This window comes from Melopsittacus undulatus, chromosome 2, assembly GCF_012275295.1.
Source record: "Melopsittacus undulatus isolate bMelUnd1 chromosome 2, bMelUnd1.mat.Z, whole genome shotgun sequence".
In the NCBI taxonomy this organism is placed as follows: Eukaryota; Metazoa; Chordata; class Aves; order Psittaciformes; family Psittaculidae; genus Melopsittacus; species Melopsittacus undulatus.
Genome location: NC_047528.1, coordinates 62,324,195 through 62,340,060, shown reverse-complemented (window position 1 = coordinate 62,340,060; position 15,866 = coordinate 62,324,195). Strand labels below are relative to the sequence as shown.

Below are 15,866 nucleotides of genomic sequence, written 5' to 3'. Positions count from 1 at the left end.
CTTGCCCTAGAACAGGAACCATTGTTCAAATGGTACACTCAAACAAACATTTTAAACTAGCTTCTGAGGTGTTTTTAAAGTAACAAGCAGTTGCAAATGACAGCAAGAACAGCCCCCTGCTGGGTGCTGTGACAGCCTCACACAGCAAGTGCTGGAGGAAGCGAGCTCCCAGCTCAAGCTGGACCCAAAGCCCTGCCTGCATTGCTAATGCAACTGCAACTTTTAGGATTTCATCTGCAATGTGAAGATAGTTAATTGTTATGCGTGACATGGAATAATTTCTTCTTGCTTTGGTCACTGCAGACTTAAGCAGTGAAAAAAATTTAATGCATTACTTTAAAGGATTTCTTGCATTGCAGCAATAATGCAAAGACACAGCATGGGGTACAGTTTAATTTGGCTAATGAACTTTGACATGCCTCTTACAGATAAGCCCTGACTGCCTCATGTTATGCCTCTGAACATGAGAGGCCCCTAATCATAGCATGATACTGTCATGAAATCAAAGAAAAGGGGTAGACTGTAAGCTGATGAAAGAAACATTCAGAGAAGCTGCTGACTGCTGCTTGCAGGTAACAGGTAATTCAAGCACAGTAGCTCAGAAAAATGAACAAAGCAATAGCTGAAGTCACCTGCAGCCAACTCAGAGTTGAACTCTGACCTAAGCTTTATGCTGTTTCTTTCTACCTATTCCTTCACAACCCTTTCTAAATCTAATTTTCAACAAGCTGTGGTGGAATTTTTGCAGAGTGAAAAATGTTGCGTCAAAAGCATTGTGGTCTGTCAGTATTTGTTGCCCAAACCTGCTGGAAAGTAGTGAAGGGGAAAGGGACCTGGGGGTCCTGGTGGATAGGAGGATGACCATGAGCCAGAAATGTGCCCTTGTGGCCAAGAAGGCAAATGGCATCCTAGGGTGCATTAGAAAGGGTGTGGTTAGTAGGGCAAGAGAGGTTCTCCTCCCCCTCTACTCTGCTTTGGTGAGGCCACATCTGGAATATTGCATCCAGTTCTGGGCCCCTCAGTTCAAGAAGGACAGGGAATTGCTTGAAAGAGTCCAGCGCAGAGCCACAAAGATGATGAAGGGAGTGGAACACCTCCCTTATGAGGAGAGGCTGAGGGAGCTGGGTCTCTTTAGCTTGGAGGAGACTGAGGGCTGACCTCATCAGTGTTTACAAATATGTAAAGGGTGGGTGTCAGGATGATGGAGCTGGGCTTTTTTCAGTGATATCCAGTGATAGGACAAGGGGCAATGGGTGTGAACTGGGGCATAGGAGGTTCCACGTTAACATCAGGAAGAACTTCTTTACTCTGTAAGAGTGACAGAGCACTGGAACAGGTTGCCCAGGGAGGTTGTGGAGTCTCCTACACTGGAGATATTCAAGGCCCACCTGGACAAGTGTAATGTACTCTAGGTTACCCTGCTCTTGCAGGGGGGTTGGACTAGATGATCTTTTGAGGTCCCTTCCAACCCTTGGGATTCTGTGAAACCTAGTCTGTCAAAGCAAAGTGAACATTTTCCTTCCTCCCTCTGCACCCACTTGGGTTTTGTTGGGTTTTAAGTATCTGCTGAATTTTACACACAGCAGCTCCTAGAGAAGCAGCTCCCCTAATGGCACACGGCATACACACAAAACCTCTTTCCTTTTTGTTGAATATAGTTAGGCCTGTGTTTATCCAAGTGGTGGTATAATTAATTGTTAGATAGAAACAAAGGCAAACAAAATACAGAACACCAGAGGTTCTTTATGACGTTCAAATTAATTTTTTATTAATAAGAAGCCAAGCGTAATGGAGAGCCCTCAAAAAAAAAAAAAACCAAAAAAAGAAAGCAAAAACACAAACAGAAAGCACTCTCCTCCTCCTCCTAGTCCTTCCTCCTTTTGTTTACCACCTGGCAATTGCTTTTTAATGAAGCCAAGAGGAGGAGCTGGGTGAAGAAGGTGGTTTTCCTTGCCTGCAGCAAGAACTACAGTCTTGCCTTTGTGGTTTGCCTCAGTGTACTTTTTCTCATATGCACAAAGGCAAAAATGGACCTCTGTGATAAAAGGTTCAGCCAGAGCAGAACTATCAGACAGACAGAAGATGGGGCATTTGGCAAGTATCAGATGGACATTTTCTGGGTCAAAAAGACAGGGAGCCAGGCAGCTCCAGGACCGTACCCTCTTGTCCAGGCAGGAGTCTTTAGCATATCAAGCCTTAGGCCAACTAAAAACATCACTGGTTTTCAAAAATATTTAGAGACCAGATATTTCATAAGGGTGGAAAGACAAGTTTCTACCCCAGATTGGTCACATTTGAGCTATCAAGCTGAAGATGTCAAGGGAAGCACAATTACTTCTCCCTTACATCTTCCCTCTTTTAACTGTCAGGCCTAAAAAACGCTTATTTTTTTTGTCTCACGAATTCAGCAGGGCAACCAGGCATCCCAGACAAAGCCATCTACCTTGTTTGGCTGACAACTTTGTGTGCAATTGGTTGAAAAATAACCGTGCGAAAGGTTGCGCAAAGTAGATAGGTAAGGACCAGAAAAGAACAAACGATAGTAAAGTTCTGCAAGCTCTGTATGTAACGCACATCAGGGGCTAGAACTCTGTAAGCCACTGTGAACGCAGCAGCAAGTAGTTTATCAAGCACAGGATGGCAGACTAGTGATAGAATAAACAAGAAATAGTTTTTTCAGGTTACAATTTTGCTGAAAGAAGAAAAGTAATTAATTTCAAAATAGCACAGACATGGCATGACCATTCAAGCCATCAGGAAATATATGATCAACATAAAGTTTTAGTAACATATTGCAGGATCAAGAGCAACTAAAATTTGTCAATTGCACCCTTTTCTATGTGAAAAGCTAAAAAAACTCCAATCAAACAAAAACCCCCAAAACCAAAAATCCCTGTAATGGAATGTGCATTACCTAAATCCTAGGTCTTGTGTTTTCCTTAATGCTAAACAAATATGTTCAATGTAACACCTCGCTTTTACAAAACACTGCAATAAAACTACCTTCCTTCATGTCATTCATCTCTGATTTCCAACTATATCACTGCATGGGTCCTGCATGCTTCCGAAGTGAATAATAAGAGCTGAGTCTATCACCTTTCCTACAACAGGAAATTGCATTCCTTTCTGTGAAGGAATGGCCTTCATCTTCAATTTCGGCCTTTAACATGTGTCATGGTACCACAGAAGACTAAATGGGTCACTAAGTCCACTAAGCACCTGCATCCATCACTGTACTTACTAGTCAGGAAGTACCAAGCAGAAAAGCTTTGATCAAAAGCATACAAACAAGTTTCTACAGCTTAAAAATACAGACCTTTCTTGTGACAAACAGCTATGCCAATTTCATTACTGTAGGTCAGGCCAGAGAAGGTGACACAGTGGAGCGAGACATTTCTATTGCACTGAGCTAAAAAAAAGACTACAAATCCAAATTCATTTCCTTATGTTAAAAGTGTTGCCTGTAACTTCAGGCAAACTACGAAAAAATTATGAAGGTTTACCATACTGATTGTACTGGAGCGGTTTTGAAGAGCTTCAGCAGAGACCTAGGCACCACTGCAGTTGGCTCCAGAAAAACAAAATTAAGTGGCATCTTCTGCCCTACCGTGACTTTGCTTAAACGTACAGTTTAAATCCTTCAAGGTGAATGTATTAAGTATCTGGCGGAGGGAATGAAGACTAGGGGGATAAAAATCTGGGATGGAAGTACTGAAGCAAAAGAAAAGCAATGTACTCCAAGGCACTCACATAAAAAAAATAGAAGCTGTATTTGTATGTGCCTTAAATTACCTGTGAAATGACTTGGAGACTGAACAATTCTGTGATATTGTAAAGCAGTGTTTAATAAAATGTTATAATTTTGACTTCTGGAAGGCTGTTATACACAAGAAGGCTATAGCCTATTCTTTTGGCCAATTTTGTCAGACTGTTGGTTTTAGCCTTAAAGGCAAATCAGACCCAAACCCAGTAAAATCCTTAAAAAAAACCCCAGCATTTTCAGTTCCAGTCAAGCCAATGATCTATTAAAAGTTCTATAAATAATGTTATTTCATATACTTATATGCCTGCTACTTACTTCATACCTTTTGAAAACTCTGAAAGCCCATCTCCTTGTGACTATGCATGCCACAAGCTCACAGCACTTCTCTCAATTTGCAAAATGTCTTTATTCTACCATTTTGTAAGCTTTTCAGTGAAAGTCAGGAAATCCTAAACTACCTTTGCATTCACAACAGCCACTGGAAATAGAGCCAGCATTTAAGGAATGTTTTGCCAGAAACTGGACTGCTAGTATTAATAAAGAAAAACCAAAACCAAACAGCTTTGACTGACCTTCACATCAATTATTACAATTAATCTCAAGACATAAGAGACGGAAGGGGTCAACCTTACCTACTACTTACAAACACTTCTTCTTTCACATCATCTTACATTAATTCAGCAGTGTACTTGCTTTTGTTTTAACAAATCAGTCTTCGAGCATGAAAATGGAACTGTTCTTTACAAAAAGAAATTCCCTATTTTGCCTCCAGCTGCCACTGACTGCAGGTTTAGAAATACTGTACTGATATTTTACCAAGAGCTCCTGTTTAAAAAATGAAACATTGGAGGCCATCAACAAAATTCCTGCAACCGTGCTCCTTTGGTTCAAAACCAAAGTGGACAGTGTGATCTAATTAAATTGGAAAGAAAAAGGATAATCTCTAGAGTGAAGCCTTATGTCTAAAAGCATATTCTTGAGGACTACAATGAACATCTTTCCAAGAGAAGAAAATCTTTAAACTACATTTTTTATAAAATGACAAAAGTATTCAGAACATCCTGCACATTTCTGATTAGGAAAATTAACTCAGTACAACTGAGCCAACTGTTTCCTCTGTTCACTGGAAATCTGCAGCATCTTCAGGCCTGTTTTTGTTTCAAATTCATGACAGGAGTAGTACAAACAAACAAAAAAAAAAGGTTTTTTTGGGAGGAGGGGATTGGTGTTAGGTTTTGTTCGGGTTTTTTTTTTGTTGTGTTGTTTGTTTTGTTTTTTATACCCACACATATTCAAGCATAAACATATTTCACAATAGAAATTCATAATTTGGTGGCTTTAAAATTCAGATGCAATCATATCTATTACCCTGAAATCACAGTAACAACAGATTGAGTATTCACTCTCATTTGTTCTCCAACTAGCATCTTTGAGTCTTTATACTGTGGTTTGCAGCAACATGAGCCACAGTGTTCTGAAGTAACTATCTCAAGGAGTTTGTAATCTTGAATGTAGAGAATGGGGCCAAAAATAAGGTAAGGTGTATTTCTATACTTTTCATTGATAATATAGAGTAATAAAAGATTATTTTACACACCACTGGGTTAATTATTAGTTATTAGGGTTAATACAACTATTATGCAAACTACTTCCCCCCCTATTTTCTGTCTTTCAAGACTCCTAAATTACTTTCATTCCATTAAAGAATTTAGGATCTTTGTTTTTCCACTTGAAAAAAACTTAAGTGAAAGCTATGTTCCTGTGCAATTTCTACTGACATCATCTACAAATGCTGAAGCAAAGAAATCCTGGTGATGGAGGAGAAAGTCATTCAGCACTACAGTTATCACAGGGCTAGTATATGTGTGTTTAGGTGATTTAATACTGTCTCTGGCCAATCTAGATTAAGATCCAAGAATGCTGAGTGCCATTTCATGTAATGGATCAAAGATAATGACTCAGACAAGGCAGATTGTGCGTAGGCATCACAGTGAAGCTAAAAAGAAAAATACATCGAGAGATTTAGTGAAATCTATGTGTCATGAGCCTAAACTCATTTTCCATATCAAAAGTGCAAGCACTGTTTTTTTCTAAATCAGAAATGAAGTCTCTCACAACTAAAGCACCAATTACTTTCTCTGGAATTTAAGTGTCAAACAACCTTATACGACCTTCTTTAAACAGGACAGCAAATAAACAGGAATTCTTTAGATACAAACCTTTTGTCACAACAGTCATTCCAACTTCTATTTAGAAGTAAAAAGGAGAAACTGGGACTAAAAGGTATTGATGCGTATGCCAAATTCTTAATCTGTTACAATAACCATGTCTCACTGCCTAATTTCTGCCGCCCCCATCATGGACTATAAACTCTGCAATGAAATGAAGTTTTATAATGTACATATGCACTAGCATATCAAAGTTAATTTTGTTTTAACATTTAGCTGTGTCAGCTTTAATTTACACTGCTGGAGTATGAGAAGACATTCAATAAACTACCCACTGAATAACATAAATTGTTGTCAGTACAAAATGGGGAAGTGGTGTCTTAATTACATAGAACATGGGAGAGGCAGCTGAAGGATATCAGAATTCCCATTCATTAGTGCCTAATAACTGGGCAACAGAATTAGCAATGATGATAATTCCCTGAGAAGGTCCCAGGTGTGATCAGTCAGCAAGAAGATAACGCAGGGGAAAGATTAGGAAAGCTGACAAAATGAACTGACTGAGGTATAAGCTACCAGGAGCTGAAGGCAATTAATAAGATCCTAGCCCCATTATCCTGTCAGTGAAGGAACAAATCTGAAGCAAAATAGCATGCAATAACTGAACCAGTGCACTGTCAGAGCAAAGGAGGATGTGTTTGCAGGACTGTTTCAGTACTGTTGTCAGCAATTCATCACAAGCACTGTAATACAAGAGATGCAATTGCTAGAGGTTTTCCATGTGAAATTTCACCTATTAGAAGTCAGCAAAAATTAAGAAAAAACAAAACCAAAACCAAAAATCCCTCCAAAATACAACCCCAGGTACTTTTTTGTTTGTTTAAAAAATCCAACACCTACATCGCAACGAAGTTTTAAAGCAATGGAGCAAACCCACCAGAACTGCAGTGTAATTTGAGTAACATCTTTATTGATTCACTACATAGTCTCAAAGAAGCTTATAAATGCATGTCTCTTTCAAATGCATCTATGTTATGCTGTCTTACAACCTGGCATAACAGTCTGAGTTCTTGGTTTGGTGTGGGGTTTTTTTTGGTCTTTTTTTTTTGTTGTTGAAAACTGGGGAAATTCAATGCTGCTGTTTTTCTATTCTAGAGGCTGTGCAATTCCTGTACCTAAAGTAGGAGCAATGTTTCTCACAGAAGACACTTAAGGCAACTAAGCAAAGTGAGCTGATTTGCCTTCTGAAAGAGCTGTCTCCTCAGCTGACCACACACAGTTGCAGCCCTCAATTAAATTTCTCAGCTCATGATGCATCAAGACCACAGACTGTGTAAGCCCATGCAGGCACTCAGCACAATGGATGGGATAGACTGACTGATTGCCATTTTGCCATCTCAGAACCAGTCACATTAGGAAGTTTTAAAGATTCTCTTTCTCCTGTCCACTCAGAAAAGAATTTCAAAGACGAAAGTGCTCTGAACCTCCCACTCCACATCAGTCACAGAAAATAGGCTAACAAAACCCAAAGCGTATTGGTATTAGGTGAATTCCAAAGTCAGCGCATAAATTTCATTTCTTTATAGACATACGTACTTAGGAGGATAAAGCACCATAAAGTGCATATACCAAACAGAGACTACTCACCCTCAATGTACAGGGGCTCAACAACATCATGATTTATCAGTTCGAAGTTCTCATGACCAATCCAGTGCTCCACATTTCTTTTCCTGCCCGTAAAGAAGTTGTCCACAACTGTAACCTCATGGCCATCCATCATTAGTTTGTCAGTAAGATGAGAACCCACAAACCCTGCTCCTCCAGTTATCTGCGTTAGGACAGTTGGTATAAATTTCTTTTTCTTTTTACAGAAATACCAGACAAAGTCTACAAACATGAAGACAGAAGAACAGTAGCTTTCAGATCTTTGCTTACTCCAGGGGAAATAACTCCATTTCCATGCTTTTTTTTTCCCTGATATTTACAGCATTTAAAATTTCAAGAGACATGCTTGACATGTTTCACAACTGTTGGACTAGAAGTTCAGCTAACCATTCACCTAAAAAAAGCCATATATCTCTTTTTCAGATTATTTTTCTTTTTTCCTACAAATTGGATTGTGCCCTTTTATGCAGGACCAAGGCCTAACAAGTCCCCAAAAGAGAATTTTCTGCAATTCTTATTTCTCAGAAAAAAGATGACAGAACACCACATCATTTTCATGCAAGATTTATAATATCAGACATGTCAAATCCAGCTTTTATCCAGTTTAAATGGAAGAACATTGGTTGTTCCAAGTGCTACAAATTCTTTCACCTTTCAGAAAAAAAATGAAAGGAAGTATATTCTTTGAAGACCTCTCATTTGAGATACCTGCTAAAACCAAAATTCCTCTTTTTATGCTCTAATGCATCCATATCCCACCATCATTCTGGCCTGAAGTGGTCAGGCAGTTGGTCTAGATGATCGTAGCAGATCCTCTCAAAATGAAAATATCCTATTCTATACCATTAGCTCTGCACTCCAGCATCTGCCTATCTTGGAGCTTTAGGATGTTTTACTGCAAAGAAATAAGCAGAAATTAAATATATAAAACCTTGTACTCTTGTTCCACTGCAGATGTAGAAGCCGCAAGTTCATTATGTTTATCCCTTTCTGCACCTCAGACTTCTAACAGCAAAATAAAAAACAAAACCACAAATCACTACCTCTGTATTGAAGCAGTGAACTAAGTGGAACTGAAAGCTGTGCGACACATCCAGCCAGACATATCCACAGAAATAATTATTCTCTCTGCATTTCACAGGCTGTTTTCAAGAACGCACTCATGACAGATCACCACTCTCAAAGAATAAATGGACTTGTAAAAGCCCCGTGTGGCATCAGTTATATTATGTGACTGCATGATCAAATTCATATTTTGAAAGTAATTCAGCTGTTGATCTCCATTCTTCAACTGCAATGACATGCAGTGACAACTAACCAAACAACAAAAGGACATGACTGTCAACCAGGAATAGACAGTGTGCTACAATGACAAAGTGCTGTGTTGCAAAGGATGTGGATGTCTGAAGATGCACTTTGGGCTAGCCAAACCCTGAACATTTATCCTGTCCACCCCTCCATCATCTACTACTGGAAAAAGTCAGATTACTAGATTTATTTACTAGATTCATTACTAGATGAAACAAAAACACACCAACAAAAAACCCCCAAACCAGAAAAGACACAAAGTCAAAGAGAAAGCTATCAAAAAAGGGGGAAAAAAAGAGAAAAATACATCTGTTTTCTTCTGTAAAAACTTGAATGTCCACATCTTGCATTCTCACACTCGCTTTTCTTATTAAAAATTCAGGGCCACCACTGTGTCAAAGACATTGTAAGTACCAGCTAATAAAAGAATCATTTAGTTGGCCTATTTAGTATTCTTCTGGATTTGTCAGGGGTTCCTTGTAGCAGATTCGGTATGTGATTCAGTTCCTTGACAAACCTGAAGAAAGGATTTAGGAGAACCCTCTTTGAAAGACAGAAAGAATTTCATGGCTCCTACTACCCTGGAACAGAAAGGAGAGAAGAGCAGGTTTCTCACAGAATGCTGTAAACAAGGAAAGAAGAGCAGTAACTGAGGGAGAACAGCCCTCTGCCAGGTGCCACTACTTACCAAGGGAAAAATAATATGCATGGAAAACCTATTACCATAAGCTTATTCTGACCTGGAAGCAAGCTGCAGACTTGCTGAATGGTACAAGGGGTTTGCTTTTTTGTGGTAACCAGGACAAAAGTTTTTTGAACCTATTCCTTCAGCCGAGGCCCAAGGAAATCTCTTGCTATTTCTATGTCCAAGATTCCAGAGAAGAGAAACTCAATGCCTGTAATATGCCTTTGGTGCACTGTGATGAAGTTTCTTCTTCCTGATCTCCCTTTTGGAAAACACCAAACAAAACCAAGCACTGCTTACAGCACACTTCTATGCTATATGCAAGCAAAGAATGCAAAAAAAAGCACAAACCAATTTTGTTTGGAAAGAAGTTTCTCATTACTTTAAATCCATAAATAGTTTTTATGATAGATCTAGCTTTATTAACATATCACTTCCATAGGTGTTACATAAAGATCTACTTGGAAAAGGAGCTGAATTTCCCCTGGAATAGTAAACAACTGTAAATTATGTTTTTATCATTACTGGAGGCTACATTAAAAAAGAAAAGATGATTTATCACTGAAGCTCTCTGTATAACCTTCCTGTAATCACTCAATGCAAGGTCAATATACTTCATTTCTAAATGACTTCCTGCAAATCACAATGACATATTAATCTACAAAATCATATACTGCACATGAATCATTTTCATATCAGAACCGAAGTACCAGCACCTGAGGTTTAACTAGGCATTATTTGATAAGCCACTGCTAATAAAAATATTTCTTAGTAGTGTCAATATGCATGGTAACTTTAGCATCTACTAAAAGTCACAAGTATTACTGACCATTTCCTCCACTAGAGGCACTGAAAAGTTTGTGTATTCATTACACAGATTGATTTCTGTTGTCTGCAGTCAGATTCAAGACATCCATTGTGTAATGAGGAAATATTTTTTTTTATTTTATGGTTTTACCTGTCTACCATATTGAATTCAAGAAAAAAAAAACCCACAGACTGAACCAATATCAACAGTATCTTCCATAATATTAACAGAATTTCTTCTCTTGCATACAAAAACCTGTGGCCTAGCCACTTCAGAGAACTGAGAAAATAGAGAAATCATGCACAACAGGCTGAAGACCTGAGCTCCTCTGAATGAGAATGCCAGAGTATCTAGTCTCAGCTGAAACACCACCCCTACTAGCAGTCACCTCAAAACAGATGCAGTGTAATAGAAAAAAAATTGCTAAAACTGTCTCTGGTCAGGTCAATGCTGTGGGTATCTCTGGGTTTTAGCTGGAAACTGTGCACAGAGGAAAAAAATATCAGAATTCAGAATGGATTCTAGGAAAAGATGCAATATCAACAAAATAAGAAGTTAATTATCTACCAAAGCTCACTTGGCCTGCCAATTCTTGAGACATTTCCAAGTGTCATGCAAGGTCTACAGGAGGTTTTTACATGCTGCCTTCAGCTACTGAAAAGAACATGGATTGTTATTTCCTGTAGGATTATGACCACAACACTGTCATATTACGATTTGCCCACACTGGCAGAAGGCTTGTGAATGCTCATCTGAGTTCACACTGAACTAGTCCCCAGCCATGACAGAGAAGAAAAAACTGAACAATTCCCTCATTCTTTTGGCCAGCTTTTCTTTTATTAGACTCCAAAAAATGCATGGCCACAAAAAACTACAGACCTACACGTGAGCAGAAAATACTCCTACTCCCAACTACTTGCTATCTCTGTTGAAGCAATAGATTTCAACAAAATCAAGTATTTTTCAGCAGAAAAGCCTAAAACTTATTATTAAGAGCTCAATAGCCTATTAACAAGTTGCATAGATACTTTAGTTGAAAGCATCTTCTCGCTTACACAGAAAACATGACACTAAGGTAACTTCATTACCCTTGCACACCTGAGCATGATTTAGGAATTTTTAGACTTAAGCTTCTCTCTGCTATTTTCCTCAGCGTATCTTCCATACTCAACAAGGGAATAGAGAGCCTACAGGTCTATCTCCTTCAGACTGTCACAACAGAAAAACATTGCAGAACTAAATTAATTCAAGAGCACATTCTTTATGAAGTTTTGCAATAGAAATAAAGACTACTGTTTAATAAAGCAGTAAAACCAAAATTTGTTTTCATTTGCATCTTTTTAGTGGTTTTCTTCAAAATTTTGAAATCTAAGCAAAAAAGAACACCAGATAAGTTAGGCACTTTAGCAGGGATTTGTCCCAGTCTTTGCCTTCTACTACAGAGGCAGAAGTTCATAATATACATTTGCACATCTCAAGTAGCTATACATTTTCTGCTTCTTCAACATTTAGGAAGACTTTTTTTTTTTTTTTTCCTCCAGCACAGACAGAAACAAGGGAGAATTTAGGACACAACTAATTTTAAAAGTGTTTGTAGACAAAACTGTAAAGCTGATGTTACAGCACAATTTGCCGAGTATAAGAATGCGCTGGATAAGTACTTGTCCTGATTTAACCTGCCCTCCTCTTCCACCCCAAAATGCCTATGAAGTTTCAAAATATCAGAAACAACAGAGAAGATAAGAGATGAACATTCCCTTGGTCTAGTTAACTGGTCCTTCTTAACGGAGCTGCAGAGCAGCTGCTCTTCTAGCCTTATGACCTGATTTTGCCCAAGCTTTGGGTCAAGAAGTGCCTAAAAAGTCTCCCAGTTTCTCTGCAAGTTTAAGCCAGCTGTGAGCACACACAAAGGCCTTTTGGCAACACAATCCTGAGATGTTGCAAGCAGAGAGCAGTAGCTTAATTGGCATGTCAAATCTCCAAACCAGAGCCAAGTCTATTATCCATATGCTGAGCTTGAGAGCATCAACACAGATTAAGTGAAGCATTACTCTTAACCCTGTGCAACATAGAATATACAAGGTAATTTACTTTATTTATTTACTCATGTCTTTAATTAATCCTACAGAACTAATTACATTCCACAGACTTTTATTTTTTATTTCCCCAAAACAGCCCTTGAATAAATACCAACTTACCAGGATTCTTTTACGATCCTTTTCTGACAAAAATTTCACCGGTGGGTATTTCTGGGTGAAACTACAGAACATTTCAAGACAAAGAAGAGGAACTACGTAAGTTTCAGTCTTGCTGCTTCTTTCACGTATCTATCTTCAAAATACGAAAACCTACTCTGACAACTTCCCATTCTTAAAGTTCTGCTACAGGTATGTTTAGTCTCTTTTTGTAAAGAAGGATCTGGGCCAACATAAGAAAGTGTTTATGTTTAGTAAAAGCTCCATGAGAAATATCAAAATTGATCTGCAAAAAGTGCTTTTAGTATTTCTGCTTAACAGATTTTCTAGAATGGATCAACCAACTTCTATACTCTGAGAGCAGGAATGGCATCACAAGTCACTGGAATTATTTATTTGTTTATGTTTTAAAAAGTAAACCACCTTCTTAAAAATACGAGAAAAGAAAGCATCTTGTGTTGACTTTCCACATTGACTTCAAACACTTTTCAATATTTCAATGTGAAGTTTACAATACAAAGTTTAAATTCTTCTTAAAGTTTCACATCAATCAGTAATTGGGAAGTTTACAATCAGAATGTTGAGGAAACTCTTAAGATATTCAACAACTTTTACCAGAAAGCTTATTCAGTATGAAAGCTAATCTTAATTTTTCTTCTCAGAAATAGCTAGACTACCACTGTTTTGATGGTCTTTAAGCTACTTTCACTTTTTTTTTTTTTTGCATTGTATTCTTTAGAGGAACTTAAAAAACTAAACCATCCTAAAATAAAATTGTGATATATGGATCTTAGGTGCCCTCTGAAGCTCTTGACGCTGAGAACCTTAGATGATTTTATGGACATGGAATTATATCACTTCTTTTTCCCCCTACCGGAATGCATTCTGTGTACAGCAACAAACTCCCTCAAAGGAAGATGTGGAAGGTGTGAATTTAGTTTTATTTATCTCAGAATGCAGCACTGTAGTCTTTGTGATAATAGTTCAGGTTTTTCTTAACTAAATATCAGTGCAACACTGGACAGAAATCAAACTATGGTTGCTCTTCTCCTCCAGTAAGTCCACATGCCAGAGATGCAATTTGATGTAGCATGCTGGAGGCATACATGCCAAGAGTTCACACTGAGATTACTTTTTGATTTATTCAGACTGACAAAACTGACCCCTACACTTGTGACCTTGAAGCACCACCTCTGCTTCCAACCTGCAGTACTGGCTCAACAGGAATTCTTCAGAGGCAAAGTACAAATGCTTCCTTACTTGTGCCAACTTTTAATCCCAGAGCAAAAGCCATTTTCAGTTTCCTGGACAGGAGAAATATGGCAGCAGAATCTCCCAGTGTTACCCATGCAGGAAGAGTGAAATAAGAATTTACCTACATTTGCCTTATATTGCTACCTGGGTCACTAACAGTAACCCTATTTCTTTGACTTAAGGTAAACCAATAAGAAACAGCAGCGTGCAAGTGTAATGCAGACATGCAACAAACAACTTTCCAATGACAGAAAGGCAAATCCACCAATAATGAGGTTTATGGACTTATGAGAGAAAAACAAAAAATTAAGTGCCAAATAACTTGAAGCAAGGTAAAAGTCAGTCTTTTCCATTTTTAAGACCACTATTTTAAGATCACATTAACCCAGCATGGTACCATACTGCCGCCAAAGAGACATCATTTTTGTTCCTACCATTACACCAGTACTAGGTTAGAGCTTGGGTAGGAGTCTGGAACTGATGCAGCTGAACGTTCATCTGGCAACAACACTGAGTTTATCCTGACCTAATGCTTGCTTTGACGACTACAACACAATAATTTGCACAGCAAAAGCATTAATAAAAATTAAAATTTCAGCTTCAGTTAACCAGTCTCTTGTCATGAGACTCACATTAAGGAATTCTTGTCTTTCTTGCTTCCCAAGGGCATAGTGATGGCTTTCTTTCAGGTTTTATCAGCTTACGAGGTAAGAAAAAAATATTGACACAAGAGAATAAGCCTTGCAAGCTGGATCAGCCTTCAGGCACCTGACAGCGAGTAGGTATTTTTTGTCACTTTACTCAGATATAAATTCAAAAATTACTAACTGCAACAACCCATATGCAGTTGAACCAGCACAGGTAAATGCCTACACTATTTGAAAAAAACCAAACAAACCAAACACAACAAAGCCAGCAAGAGCCCATATTTTGGTATGGGCCAAAAGAGTCCAAAGCCTACGTTTTGTGAAAGCGTAATTCCCAGATTGGCTCATACAGAGGTAGAAAAATATTTTGATTCTTTCTTCTTATTGATACCTGAAAAAAGATTCATCAATGCAGTGCAAACACTATTCAAAAAGAAAAGAGCAGTTAGATGGCTCCTGGGAGAAGTTTCAACTTTGTGGTTCCACCCAACAACTCATTGCTCATTTGGAAAAAAATAACTATAAAAAAAAAGAGCCACTCAGGATACCTTCCCACAAAGGCCCTTTGTGAATGGCAGAAGGAAATAACCCAAATTGCTAACTTAAGCTGAAGACATACTGGCCTGTCAAAAAAGATTAAGTCAATCAACTGAACAGATAGTACATCAAAACTTTCATTTGAACATTAAATCTTTATAATTTGACTGCTATAATCGGTATGGTAGCATCATGTGCAAATACTACAGGTGATGCAGTCTGCAATTTGGTTTGTGTTGCAAACACATCACCTAGTTCAACCCATGAAGTTTACATGCTTAGAAAGGGATGAACATCAGATTGGTATTTTCACTGCAATAAATTGCACGTGGCAGGTCACTGAATCATTCAAATCAATGGAAAAAAAAACACAGAAAAACACTAAACCCAGAAAAACCCCACAGAATTCACAACTGTGTTTTTCCTCTTTTTATAGCACAGGAGGTGGGAGAAGGAGGGGCAACTGCTAGCTGACAAACAAAACTCAAAACACCGCAGGCATTGAACATACCTCTGACCAAGAGCAATGGGATTCTGTCCCCCTCTCCACTAGGTCACCATACAACCACCAGTAAGCCATACATACTGATCCAGGCTTACTGGTACTGCCTGGATAAGTCCAGACTCAGCTCTTTGTACTGTGGCTTTGTTGGCTAGCTATTCACTTGGAACATCAACAGTGCCACCTGTGAAAGCGTCACTGTCAAAAGCAAGTGTCCTTGCCAGTATGGAAAATTTCTACCCCTATTCCAGAGCTTATTTGGTAATGAAAAGCATCTGTCCATGAGGACACTCAGATGGGAGAAGTGATCTGGTGGAAAGGCAACCAGGTTGGG

General features: G+C 38.5%; 1 protein-coding gene across 4 annotated transcripts in view; it reads right to left on the bottom strand.

Annotated features, from left to right (window-relative positions):
• UXS1 (UDP-glucuronate decarboxylase 1) overlaps positions 1-15,866 on the bottom strand; it is a 62,324-nt gene that overhangs the window by 25,735 nt on the left and 20,723 nt on the right. The window contains exons 5-6 of one of the 4 annotated variants that reach the window (XM_034059990.1): positions 12,596-12,656; positions 7,579-7,759 (exon numbers count right to left, since the gene is read on the bottom strand). The exons of 1 other annotated variant lie outside the window; for it this stretch is intronic. In XM_034059990.1, the coding sequence (XP_033915881.1) occupies positions 7,579-7,759; positions 12,596-12,656 (242 nt within the window). Of the gene's footprint in view, positions 1-7,578; positions 7,819-12,595; positions 12,657-15,866 lie in introns of those variants that run through there. 2 more of the 4 variants (XM_034059992.1, XM_034059991.1) reach the window with 2 other exon arrangements.